We start from the raw sequence: 14015 nt of genomic DNA on the forward strand, positions 1-14015 counted from the left end.
ACCAGAAAGTTCTTCCACACACTCTAGACCACAAGACTGAGTAATGAAGGAATTATCAGCCACATGCTGGTTTGCTAAGAAATGCTGCTTCTGTTTAATGTCGTTAGGTGACACCACTTGACATACTACAGTTTTATACAACAATGTAACATCCCCAAGTTTCCAGTTTGAGACAAAAGCTTAAATTCATGGCTTTTTTTGCATTACAGAAAGTGCAAGAGAGGTTTGTATACAAGACTAATTGCATGACTGGCTGAATCGGGTACTAAGGTTGTATTCAACTTGACATTCTTAACTCTCCAGCAACTGCTTAGACATTTGATCTTACAATATTATTTCAAGTTTACACTTAGCATTAGCAGAAAAACTTCTGACTCCTCAGACACCACCACTGGCCAAGAACATAGCTCTTACCGTCAGTTATAACAAACTTAAAGATGTGTTAATAAAGAGGTTCTTTATAAGAGGTATCGCTTTCAAGACATGGTGGACTATCACTCATCAAGGCACAAGGGTGGTGTATCTTTTCACAAGGAGTCTAGGCACACAGTGAAGCCACGATTGTCTTTTTGCTTTTGAAGATGCTGGAAACATTACACTACACCACGTGACAACCCAGTGAGCAAAACCAAGTACATTCACCAAGACACATGCAAGAAGCCCATCTGCTTGTTCCATTTGTCTGCCAAGCCTCACGAAAAGTAATTCCAGTATATTTCCCTCCCTGAAAAAGCTGTGTTAGCACCCATACAAACAGTTATTGCCTCTACTCCTAATCTTCTGCAAGCACAGCTTAACTGACTCTACAGTGTAGACCTCGAGTACTCAGGACTCCAGCAGTTCTGACACCAGTTAGTCCCTTCATTATCATTTATGGCAGAATGGTACCTTTACTACTAGTTAAATAGACAAGCATTGGATTTTCTTCCCCAGTACTATACAGCTTACATCTTTTTAGCTCAGAGACCAAATCATATGTCCTATTAGATTAGAATAATTAAAACTGAGCAGCATCCACTTAACTTTACAACTAGCTACTTCTGTCATAACACGTAATTGACAAACTAGTTTAAAGTGTGGCATTTTAGCTGCTAATTCAATACCCATACATGAGCGCAACACTTCCCCCAGGAACATGCAGTTTCTGTATTTTAGGGCAGAAAGTGCTGAAGAAAGACGAATTGTGGTGACCATGCTTACAGGACACATGACTTGGTTTTGCTAAGCTGTTCTGTAAGACCGCAAAGAACTGAAGTAAAGGCAATATCCACCAATTTGAATTTAGGTCTCCAGTGTCAGTCCGATTTTCCATTTGCTTTGCCCTGAATTATCTTCACAGTATAGGCTTTGAGGGTTTGGTGTTTCAATCCACCTGGATGTTTTAGATTATGGACATCGTGGAACAGCAGCAAGACTGGCAGACAGCAAAGTGAAACCTAGAAAAGTCATGTTGAGAAGAGGTCTAGTTATTCCATTTGTCTTTCTGGTTATGCCTGGTATGATGAAAGGACTTAGGGTTAAACGGCTATAAATTACAGTTCTATTGCTTAAGCTAGCATAGAGCCATTGAGAACGAAACCAAAGCAATATACAGCAACACCTGTCTTCTGTTAGAAGATGGCCAGCATTTCATGAGAAGACTTAAAGGTGTGGCAGAGAAATAGATTTGATTGACAGTTCATATTCTTTAGCCAATGCTACAAAAGTTTGAGTTATGTAAGTTTCTAGTAGCAAAAGCTATCATAACAGCCCTTACTAATTTTCACTCCAATTCACCCAGAGGACAAACCCAGTTATTTAGGGGATTAAACTTCAGAAAGCTGTGTGGGGCACTGTGTGCTATCTGAAGGAATTTAGTAAGCCCCTCTAAATTTTGCAGCACATATTTACTTCTCCCAAGGGAAGGAAATCTACTGTGGCCTTGAGACTTAAATCTGGAAGAATAAAGTGTTCACTTCTAAGGAACTGAAGCAGTCTAGGCTTTGCCAGACTAGAGCTATGTCTTAGTAAAGATACTTTAGCAGACATTCTGGGAACTGTTTGCTGTACTTCAGAGCAGCACTACAGTTAAGCTAGAGTGCTTTCTAGCAAGCTTTTACCAAAGGTTTTCTGAATCAATTTTGGAAAATGAAGGAGCTCATTTTATCGGTGGAAAACTTACCTGATCTATGCAAATGGGTTGCCAAAAGGGTCAGAAGGCGATTTCTGAGGTTCCTTTTAAGGAAAGAGAGATCATGGGCTGTTAGTGGATTTTCAGGTTTCATCAGGATTACTCTGCATGCCATTATCAGTTAGATCCCATCCCAAATGCCTTCTGGAAATAATATTGCAGAGTTCCTGCTAAATACATATTAACTGTACTGCTTTCACAAGAGAAAAGGGCACGAAAGGAGTGTTAGCAGTTACACTATACTGAGGCAAGCTATCTTTCAGAAAAAAACATCATGTTTACTAAACACTCATTTGGAACTGAGCCAGTGTAGTCATAATGAGATCTCTGGTTTAACCAAATACTAGACACCTGAAGTCAGCATTCCAGGATTGATCCAGAATTTCCACCAGGGGCTTGAAATGCTGGAGTTAAACCCCCAGCCCTGAATGAGGGTTGGCATATGGATGATGTCCACAACCAGGCAAGAAAGACCCTACTGATTGGTGTCCCCCAGAGTCTGGCCAGCCTTGGGTGGGAACCAATTAGGAGATGCCACCAGGTGCCCCCACCTTCCACATCAACTTGGAGGCAGGGCAAGAAGCCACCTCTCTAAGAACTGACTACTTACAGTGCAGGTGGGAGGTCTGCCCACAGAACAGCTGTACTGTGTGGGGATTTTGGTTATTGGCTCCACAACTTTTTACAGCAAGAAGAGTTCCCAGTAACAGCAGGACATAATCAAGACTGGAAGGGAATTATGATGCTTTCTCCTGACATTTACTGTATGATTGGGATTGGACTGATCGCCTGGGTCCTTCCTTCCCCCATGGCCTGGTTTTGGAATCAGCTCGCTCCCTCCTTTGCTATGTTGTGTGTTGTAAGTGAATACATTGGTCTACTTGTTCCTTCAGTGGTGGGCCACCTTGGATCTCTTACATGATCTAAGACCAGAGGGAGTGATCTGGCTCATGCATTGTCCATTAATGGTAATATCCTTCCTATCTGGGCAAGAAGTCAGCAGAAGAGGGCTTCAAGTGCTGTGTCCCCAGTGGGCTCATGTGGTCAAGCACTTCCTCCCCCAGGGCATGCTGAACATGGTATCATCCCATTGGCTCAGCAGAACTACACTGCTCATTTACTCTACAGAAAGGTAAGTATAACCAGAGTGGAAGACTTCTGCAGCTACATTTTACAGTCTTTTGTAGAAACTCACAATACCAAAGAACCTCCTGCTAGGGCTTGCAGCTTGGGGAACTGGTTACAGACCCACACAACTAAATATTTTGCTAGTGTTCAAACACAGGCATGCCTGTTGATGATGGTTTTACTTTTTTTGTTGTTGTTGTTTTAGTTTGTTTTTGGTTTTTTTTTCCTACTTACAAGTGAGGCACTGAAAAAGACTGGGTCATCAGCTGGCAGCACACCTTGCTGGGGAACAGGCTTCGGTGGTTCTAAGGAAAAGAGACATACTGCTATAATCATTCAGGTAATGAACTCAGCTTTGCCTGTGTAGCAGCACCAAAGCTTATCTAATTAGACACAGAAAAACCAAGAGGAACTTGCTTTGAGTGTCCTCACAATTTTAAGTCCTCCTTGTCCCTCACTACACCTAAGGTAGATGGGACTTCTAAGATCGTATAGACCTAGTTTACCTCATTCTTGTCAATTAGTTTAGGCACTAGGTGTCAGTGATTGGCCAATTTACCAATTCTGTAAGCTTATCGGGGTGACAGTCCTTCAACCCTCTATTTCAGTAACTGTTAAATCAAATGTTTTGTTCCATCAGGAATGACAAAACACCCAAGCAGCTATCCAAGCAGAAAGGAAAAAATAAAAAGATTTTACTAATCGTTTTGTCAGCTTGCTAGCTCCTATCTCATCATGATCTGTAATATCCTGAGGAATGCCTACTTTAATAGTAAAGTAAGTGCTGAAAGTTCTAGAAGCACCTGGAAGGCTTTGCTGCTCTCCTCTCCTTGCTGGTACTGCAGGTGGCTTTGTCAGCTGGAAGTCTTTGAACATTTCCTTGATATCCTTTATCTCTTTATCACCAAGGGGGTCCAGAGCAATAAAAGCATCACTCTCTTTCTTGGTCAGCTCCTTCTGAGGTGCAGTAATATATGGTGGCTGATGTGTGCTAGTTGTTAACCAGGAGGCTGATACAGCTGGTGCCTGAGCAGGTGGCAGTGAAGGTGAAAAGACACTACTCTGGAAGGAATTTACAGCACTGGATGGCTGTGCCCACGAAGTAGATACAACTTGTGTTAGTGATCCCCAGACACCAGAGGACTGAAGGCCTACTGAGCCAAAAGATGCAGGCTGTTGCCACTTTGGCAGTGGTGGAGAGTTAAAGCCAAGTGGCTGAGTAAACCCGGTAGGCTGAGGAGACATCGCAGATCCAGGAAAGACTGATGAAGTAGGAGTGAAGGCAGGTGACTGTGTGCTCCATGGTGATGGAGTTACTGGCAAGCCACCTAGGGGGAGATTGTTGTTACACACCAATTCAGTGATATGAAGACCTCAAGCACATGTGTGTCAATTCTACTGAGGGTACCATAAAAACACTTTTCAGTACTGTTTGCAAAAAATCTGTTGATTTACACTTAAAAATAAAGTTGAGAGGGTGAGGAGAAGAGGGGTTAATATTTTTTACTGTGCTCCATTTCAGTCCTGGAAGAACAGAATTGAAGCTCATATAACACAAGGAGGAACATCCTTAGTCCTAGCACAGAAGTGACAGAGGCATTTGCCATATAGTTAGTTACTCCTGTGTAAATGATCACTCAACTCTGCAGCAGTGTTACCCTAGCCTCACAGGTTGTGTTTGGCTCACTCGAACATTGTGTACCTGAAACAGCAGTGTGCTATCAGAGACTAAGCAAAAATCCCTGTTCCAGTTAAGAACTCTATTCACAGAACTTAATCATTTAGGGAAGACAGCACATGGATTAAAGGACATGGTACCACACATGAAATAAAGGAAAACTAGAAACCCTTTTTTGTGTGTTAGCAGATACCTTAAACAGGAGCAAGACCTTCACTTTATGAACTGACCTACACAGACCAACTGAGATGCTGAAGAATTTCTTTGGAAGAGGTCCAGTGGAAGAGTTGGCACATGTCCTGTTTCTGCCACTGGGGTCACACAAAAGCCCTCTGTAGCTGGTGCAAAGAAGTCTGAGCTAAATAAGTCAGTCAATTCAGTCTAGAAGAGAAAAAAAAAAAAAAGGCAGCTTTGTGAGATGGCATGGCAGAACACATGCTAGCATGATCAAGGCTCTCTAGTCCAGAGCTACAAGCTTTTATTTCAGCTAAAGCAGAGCAGGAAGCTTTGAGATGTATCCTTTAGAGACCAGGTAAAAGAGTTTCAAAGGTCACCATTTTGATTCTGCCTACTGGATGCACAGCATTAAGTAAGTGTAATATATAGTAATCACAAGTCAACAGCAGAACAACACCTGAAGTAACTTAATTGCTATCACAATGAGATTGCCTGCTGTCCCCACCACTCTAAACATTCCTGTTCAGTCTACAGAGACCCCTGCACTTCTGTGAGATCAGCAACAGTTTTGCATCATTTTGAGTACAAGACAGATGCAGCTGAGAGCCACTCTGTGTCTACTAAATCAAGCAGTTTAGATTGCCCCCAGTAGGCAGGTACTGAGAAACTACATAGCTTTCTGTAAGCTAGTACCAGGACCTCACCGTTATGAAACCATGTGTTGACTGGCATACAGCTATTACAACAGGTTCTAGCATCATATCAAGTGCCAATATGCATAGCAGCATACTCACCAGACCTTTACAGAAATATGGCAGCAGTAAGGAAGAGAGTATATAATTTAGTGACCATAGTTACTATGAAGCATTCATGAATGTTAGAAAGTACCATGGCTGCAGAGAGGTTAGAGTAAGCATGTCATATACAAGAGAAGTAGGTGTTTTGTGAAGCTATTTAGTCAGCTACACAGTATGAAGAAAGAAAAGCCTCCTTCACCAAGCTTCTCTAAGTAAGGGCATGCATGTGACCATTAATTACTTGAACATTGTTCACCTTGACAGACCTCCTTCCTCTTCCTGGCTTGGTACTTTGGGGTGGTGGGCTAATTGTTACAGACTCATTTGACATGGGCTGGATATTGCTTTCAGAATCCAGCTTTACTTCATTCTCCAGAGATATTCCTGTGGGAGGACTTTCCACAAGTAGGTTTGATAGGGTTTTAAGAAAGCCACTCTGTTTTCCCTCTGGTACCCTATTTGGAGCTCTTGCTGCAGGCAGCTTACTCTCAGGTTGAGATTTGCTTGTTACTGCATACAGTTTGTGAGTTCTATTGGAAATCTGGTCAAACCGTTTATCAAAGTAGTCAGTATCACCATGACCCACTGGTGCCAAGGTACTCAGACTTTCCCTCTGATCAGCAGAGTTTAGAGAAACAAATGAAGGTGGTGCAGACTGGTCTGGCTGTGTGAAAGGATCATCACTGAAAGGGTCTGAATTAGGTGTGGGAAAGAAGCTGAGACTGGTACAGAAAGCACTCTCAGGCAAGAAGTGTGTCTGTGGCTTTGGTTGTGGAAGAGAAGTTGTGATGTCATTCAAGAAGAGATCTTCTTTTGTAAAAGTCTGTTTGGTCTCAATTTCAGAGTTTAGATCCACTAACAGAATCTCTTTAGCTTCCTATTTGTTCAGAAAGAAAAATACAGTTAGTTTTATATAGGACTTGCTGTATAGTACACAAGATCAAGGAACACAGCTGCAAAAGGAGAGATCCTATTAGCCAATACATTACAGTAATAAGTATTCAAAGTCAGTTAAGTAGCCACTAAAGCTTCATCTTATAAGTCATTCAGGCAAGCACTGTTGTGTGTGGCCAAATCACAGCTGCTCAGTTTCAGAAACTCAATGTTAAGAGTACCTGTCCGAAGATCCCCTTAGTTAAATACCAGATGGTTGTTCTGCAGCCTGGAGACTGTAGAGCTATTAAGCACTAATCACATCTAGGCTTTCACCTGCATCTATAAGTTTGAGTTCTAGTCCTTTGTTTTGACAAGGTTTATGCACACTTCTGTAGTCAGGCCACATCTTATGCTAGGCCTGCTTATCTGGAATGGCCAGGAGTCCACTCTGAGGAACTTAATGACTCACTTGTCCACAGAACAAGCGTCAGCAGTCTTTCAGAGTTTCTGTAATGCTCCCCAAACAGCAAAAGCATGTACTTCTAGTATAGATTTTTAAGACACGTGACTAGAGGTGGACCTGAATAACTTAATGAAGTTCAACAAGGCCAAGTACAAGGTTCTGCACCTGGGTCAGGACAATCCCAAAAGGGTACAGGCTAGTGATGAGTGGATTGAGACCAGCCCTGTGAATAAGCACTTAGGGATGGAAACTAAACATGAGACAACGTGTGCTCACATCCCAGAAAATCCAGTCACATCCTGGGCTGCATCAAAAGAAGTGTGGCCAGCAGGCTGAAGGAGGAAATTCTCCCCCTCTCCTCTGCTCTTGTGACACCCTACTTGGGAGTGCTGTTTTCAGCTCTGGGGGTCCCAGCATAAAACAGACATGGACCTCCTCGAGCAGGTTCAGGGGAAGGCCAGGAAGATCATCAGAAGGCTGGAGCACCTTCCCTATGAAGACACACAGAGTTGGGGGTGTTTAACCTAGAGAAGAGAAAGCTCTGGGGAGACCTTTCAGCAGCCTTCCAGTACTTAAAGGGTGCCTATGGAAAAGATGGGGAGGGACTTCTGTTCTGTCACCACTCCCTGATTAAGGGGTAGTGGCTTTTAAACTGAAAGATGCTACCTTTAGATTACATATAAGGAGGAAATTCTTCACTGTGAGTGTGGTGAGACACTGGAACAGGCTGCCCAGGGAAACTCTGGATGCCCCCTTCTTGGAAGTGCTCAAGGCCATGTTGGATGGGGTTTTCCACTGGCCTACTGGAAGGTGTCTACCCATGGCAGGGATGTTGGAACTAGATCTTCTGGTTTTCCAACACAAACCCATTCTGTGACTAACCGTACAGGATTACCTCTGTCACACAGTCTCAAGTGAATCCTACTGGATGAGAATGACATTAGCTAATCTAGTTACAATGTAGGTACTATTATAGCCCTAAAACACTAGTACACTGGTGAATGGCTAGACAGCTGTCTCAATTAAACCAGAAAGCAAGACTAATGAAGTAAAACCAGGTATTATTACTAGGATTAAGTTTGCTCTCAAAGTACAGGCCAAGACAGCTAAGCTAGATTCTACTTACTGTGGTATTGCTAATATCAGGAGGTGTTGACATATCCCCAAACAGGTCCATCTGGTCAATTTCCTTGAAATCAGAAATATTGAAAGAATTGGTATCTTTTAGAGATCTTGGAAGAACAAGAATCAAGCATTATGCAGATCTACTATAAACACATCTATAGACAATGCATCTCCCATACACTGCAGAGACAGGTGTGAACTCCTTGATGGTATGAGTATGCAGTTCTAAAGTTAAACCTACCGATTTCACTTTATCAGCCTGATCAGCAGCTAGGTCCTTATCACCATTCTGTAACAGATGGGCAAGTATCAGCAAAAATTGAAATATCAAAACTTGGCCTAAGCAAGGAACTTGCAGGCTTCAAAGGGCAAATTATAGGAAGAGGAAGTATGAGGGAGACGGCTATTCAGTACTAGTTCTGTAGGCCCCTTTTACTCCCACTTCAATAAAATTTGGCATCTGACATTGTCTCCCTAATGCTGGCAGTGTAAATAAAGTCAAAGATACTTGCATTGCAGCAGCATACCTAATCACGTGAAGCGAAGTGGGAGTGACTTACCTCAGTCTTAAATGCTTCCATCTGAAGAAGAAAATGCTTTTAGTACTTAGACATGTAGAATATCCAAAACCTTTCAATTTGAAGACCTTACCAGATCTAGGAGGTCAAACTACTGACACAACTACCAACAAATAACTTGAAGTGACACTGAAGTCCTGTCTAAATCCAGGATCAAGTCTTACAAGACCCAAAAGGCCAAGCCAAACTGGAAGCAAGCTTTACTTCTATGCATATGAGTGCAGTTTTCATAATTTTACTCACTATCTTCTTGTCATCTTCCTTCTTTTTCATATTATATACTAATTGGAAGAGGTCCTTGAGATCTGCAACCAGAGGCTCAGCCTGAAAAAGAAAAAGTTTCAGGCCATGTACTACTTCTCCTTGGAGATCTACTGAAGCAAGCTTTGCAGCAAGCTAGACTCTTCTTAGTGGTTGAAGTGCTGGGGTCAACCCCCCAGCCCTGAGTGAGGGTTGGCATATGGATAATATCCACTATCAGGCAAAAAAGCCTGATTGGTTTTCACCCAGGGTCTGGCCAGCCTTGGGTGGGAACTGATTAGGAGATCACCATCAGGTGCCTCCACCTTTCACATCAACTTGGAGGTGGGTGAAAAAGCCACCTCTATAAGAGCTGACTCTGCAATGCAGCTGGGAGGCTGCCTACACAGTGCTTGTGCTGTGTGAGGATTTCAGTTGTCAGAAGGGCTCCCTGACTCTGCATAGTGATTGGAGTTCCCAAGGTGGCAGGGAGAAAGATAAGTGTCTCATTGGGAAAATTCCACATAATTAGAACCAGCCAGACAAGGAGTCCATCTCCCACAACATGGTTCCTGACTCAGCTTGCTCCCTTCTGCCCATCTTTTGTAGTCAGTGAGTGCATTAACTTATTCCTCCCTCCAGTGGCATGGCACCTTGGACCTCTAGTGTAAGAGCAGTGGGAGGAGTTTGGCTGTTGTCCAGTCTGAAAGGTCTGCCTATCAATGACAGTAACCTTCCTAGTCAGGCAAGCGGTCAGCAGAAGAGTAGTGCAATAGTAAGGTTGAGATAACAGGGAAAGCAAGAGTTTAAAGGACTGTCTGCAGAATGCAGCATCACCAGCTTAGAACTGTTAACTCCACAGGGAAAGTGGCTGTATTTGTACTAAGCCTACTATGTTTTTACTAAAACAAGGAAACCCTCAGTTCCACCTGTAGTAGGTCTGAGGCTGACAACAGGCTCTCTAGGAGTGCAGGCAGTGATGTGTACAAAGAAATCACTAGCTCTGAAGTCTTGGCCTGTCAAGTTATTACAGTTACTATTAGAAAAACATAATGACAAGTTAATAAATTTTAGACATCTAAGCTCAGGTCTTTAAGAAAGTTGCATAATACTCAGTAATTTCAAGTAACTTGTGTCCAACAGTGCTTATGTACAGATTCTCTTTAGAGATACAAACCCTGTATACAAGGTTTCTGTATGGGAAAAACCCAGCACAGAACACTCAGAATTGCTCCCAGAAGTAACTCTAGGAAAACCAGACCTGCCATTCACTGGCCACAGAAGCACTACCGCACTATCAAAAGCCATTGATGGTACAGTCAATTCCTATTTCCTGCCCTCTGGGAGGAGAGTCTATCCATCTGTGCTGATATTCCCCTATACCTCATAGGGATATGAGCAAAACACTACACCCTTCACCACATGTTAAGTGTTTACACAATAGTATTACTCATAGCAAATGGAAAAAGGGTGTCCAATCCATACCTGTTGTGCTGTTTTTATGGCAAAAAATTGGTGCTGGCCTTCTCCTCCACATACATAGCCAAAGGCACGATAGTCTGTTACATCCCGAGCAATAAAGGAGATTTTGTTTACTGGATGCTCATGCTCTATAACCTAGAATTGTTGAAATAAACCACAACTATTAGTTTATATTGCTCAAAAGATAATAGTTACTCTCCTCTGTAGTTAGAATGATTGAGATTGTTAGAAGTTTTCAGTTCAAAACTCAGATATATCGGCCTTTGACTAATCACAATAGGATGTAGCTATCTTTCTGGCAGTCATTTAGTCACATCAGCATTACCCCATCTCACAAGCCAGTTTTCACATGGAGAAGATGGGCACAATGCCATTGTGAAATTTAGTTCAGATTGGCCTAACTTCCAAGCACCCCACTTTTTTTAAAGAATCATAATCACATTAAAAGACTAAGTCATATCTTACCCCAGTTTTGTCATCTATTATCTTGATACCAGCAAGGGAGATATTCACCCAGATCTTCTGTTTGTGCTGGCCCTGGGAACGAGCTGCTACTGCCATTCCCTAAGGAGGATGAAGTCTTGTAAGATTAAGTTTTAACTTGTTTCCTTACCTTGCTTATTAACCCATCGCTGTGACTGTACTAGTGCTAATCTAGCTATTCCTAGGCAACTGTAGTTGGATCAGCATTCCTCTTGTAACATATGCTTGACTAGGTTTGAAGTGACACCTGAGAACTAAATCATGTTTCTTCTGCAAGTGTTCTAGAGCTTTAAAACTTACCTTATTTCATGATACTGCTGCAGTAGCAGCATCTTTACCAGCTTTCTTGGCCGGATTGAAGCTATGAGTCTTCTGCACTCCGACAGTATTCATCTTTGCTGCTGTAGGATCTCACTTACTCTTCGGCTTATCTATCTCTTGGTGTCACTATTGCCACAGGATGCCACTTGTGCTTTGAGGTCTGTGCTAAACTGGAACCTCTCCCCACCCAAAGCTCACTAAAGGTGATCAAGTTCATAATATTAGCATCCATACTGGATGCCTAACAGTGACATAATCTCAAGCTGTTACAGAAATTCTCTTTTCAGCAAGGGGTTACAGCTTTAGAAGTAGCATCCATCTACGATGGTGCCGTTCTTACCACGTTACCATTAAGCAGTTTTTAAGTTGTGCTAAAGTGACCACTTGATCTGCTTTCTGAAGCCTACCCAAAAGCTGTTCCTTACATGCAAGCTCAAGCCCTTACCTTCAGCTTCATCATTGAATCCTGACTCATTTTGTCTCCTCTTGCCTCTGGCACATCATCAATACCAATCAGTTTAGCTTTGTATCTTACACCGTCACCTTGGAATCTGGCCAAGAGGCATTCTTCTGTCTTTTCTAGCCCTGGAGACAGGAAAGTTTTAAAAGAAAGAAATCCAAAGAGAGAAACATCTGTGTTGTGGCTTTGAGATTCTAAAAAAAAAAAAAAAAACACAGACACATACACCACAAAAATGCATATCAAAACTGTCCCTTGAATACTGCTGACTAACAATCCTTAGTCTTTCCAGTACTGCGTGCACTGCAAGTTAGTTAATCTTTAAGGTCACAGTGCTCTTGCAGAATCTGGCTTCAGTTCAAAGAGTGGAGCTCAGTTCTTAATATTTTGGGGACATCAAAATAATCGTTTGGCACAAAAGACTGAAATATTTATAGGCAACAGCAAAGTGCTAAGCAAAATCACTAAGCAGAGAAACTGTCCTTCCTAGAGCCACACAGAATGTTCAGCAAGACTTTCAGATATTAATTCCAAGTTCTGGTGTTGTCAGTTTTCTTCTTGGTGTGCAAAAGTCTCCTAGCTGCTGTGCTATAACTTTCTATCAGCACCATTATATCAAGTCCTGGTACCCCTAACCCTGTAATCACCTGGGATTTTATCTAATTTGTTAGTTCTGCTGTTCCCACTACTTCTTCAAACTTCTGGCTTTTTTTCTCTGCATGATCAACAATCTGCATGTGTACCTAGGTGTGCATTTCTTTATGAGGTCATCACATTTACGTGACCTAATCTATAAAAAAAACTATAATCAGATCTACAGTAATTCTCATTAAATTAGTTTTCTAGCTTCTCTGTAGTAGAATCTGTATCTGTGTCCAGTACATCACTCCCTCTCTGGAGGAGGGGGACAAATAAAGTTTAAGTTCAGACTGACAGCTACATGGGTGGTCCCAGGTCTGGTAACCTCTTCAGGCGGCTTCACTTTTCCAGGCTTTTGCTAACTTGTTAAGTGGCTCATTTGCTGAGCCTAACAAGTAGAACTGAGAGCTTTAGAATTTAGAGCTAGAAAAAAAACCCTACCTGCTGGACAGATTTATTTCAGTAGCTTATTTACTGACTCCAAGGTTTCAAGCCAATAGGTAGAGTGATTTTAACTATGCTGTGAGGGTCATTTTAGTTTCAGGCAAGTACAAACAATTCAGGACACTGACTAGAGGAGTTGTTCAAGAGGTAAGCATCTCTTACCTTTCTTTTTTTCCTTCTTTGAAGGTTGTGTTTTCTGTGGGTCCTGTTGCTCAGGCTGGCTGTTGACGGCAGTAGTTTCAGCTTCAGCAGACATGATGAGAACGTGATCAGCTATGCTTCCTGTAGGGTTTTAAAAAAAAAAAAATCAGTAAGCAGACAGTTTAATATGAAGAAGAAATATTCTTACTAGACTTGTTAGTCCAGTTTTTTTCTGCTGAACACTGAAGCCCACTAACACCTGAAAGTTTTAGTAGTGATGATGTAAGGATGTCTGACTGGCTGTCTGTTCAGCTGAGGCTACAGAGAGCATGAAATTATGGCCAGTAGGTGATGAATTCTCACCTCACTAACACATAATCAGTAGATCATACTGACCTACATCCACACAGTGTACTTGCATAACTCCATTTTAATCTGTCAATCTTTAGCTTTTTACCTTTTAAAGCTATTTACAGAACCTCGGATGTTTTGCTCTGGTCTCCTTTAGTCCTGCCAGCTGCATCTCTATAGTAGGATACAAGAGAATGCAACAAATCATTTGCTAGGATTTGTTAACACCAAAAGAGCAGTTTGTGCACCCATTCTGACAAAGAAGCAAGAGGGAAACTGTAACAGCCAACATGGATTTTGCATGATACTTGCACCATTGCCAAGAATCATTGTGCCCCTTGAAAACTACACATTATCAGTTATTTACATGAAATTTAGCGCTTATGTTATTTCTTTCCTATTAATTCCCTAGTCTCCACAAACAAAAATGAAACGCACATTCTTTTGCTTTAGCTCAAGCTT

General features: G+C 42.0%; 1 protein-coding gene across 1 annotated transcript; it reads right to left on the reverse strand.

The window, feature by feature from the left end:
* Positions 1-3532: 3532 nt before the first annotated feature.
* DAB2 (Dab, mitogen-responsive phosphoprotein, homolog 2 (Drosophila)) lies at positions 3533-13388 on the reverse strand (the record flags this gene model as incomplete). The annotated part of the gene is made up of 12 exons (XM_008945732.1): positions 13224-13388; positions 11964-12103; positions 11180-11278; positions 10718-10849; positions 9236-9316; positions 8975-8995; positions 8656-8703; positions 8416-8478; positions 6207-6827; positions 5213-5357; positions 4102-4626; positions 3533-3603 (listed from the first exon to the last, which is right to left on the reverse strand). Coding segments are annotated over exons 1-12 (2040 nt in total), but the record flags the coding sequence as incomplete, so codon positions are not given.
* Between the last annotated feature and the right edge of the window lie 627 nt (positions 13389-14015).

This window comes from Merops nubicus, unplaced genomic scaffold (genome assembly GCF_000691845.1).
Source record: "Merops nubicus isolate BGI_N331 unplaced genomic scaffold, ASM69184v1 Scaffold29708, whole genome shotgun sequence".
In the NCBI taxonomy this organism is placed as follows: Eukaryota; Metazoa; Chordata; class Aves; order Coraciiformes; family Meropidae; genus Merops; species Merops nubicus.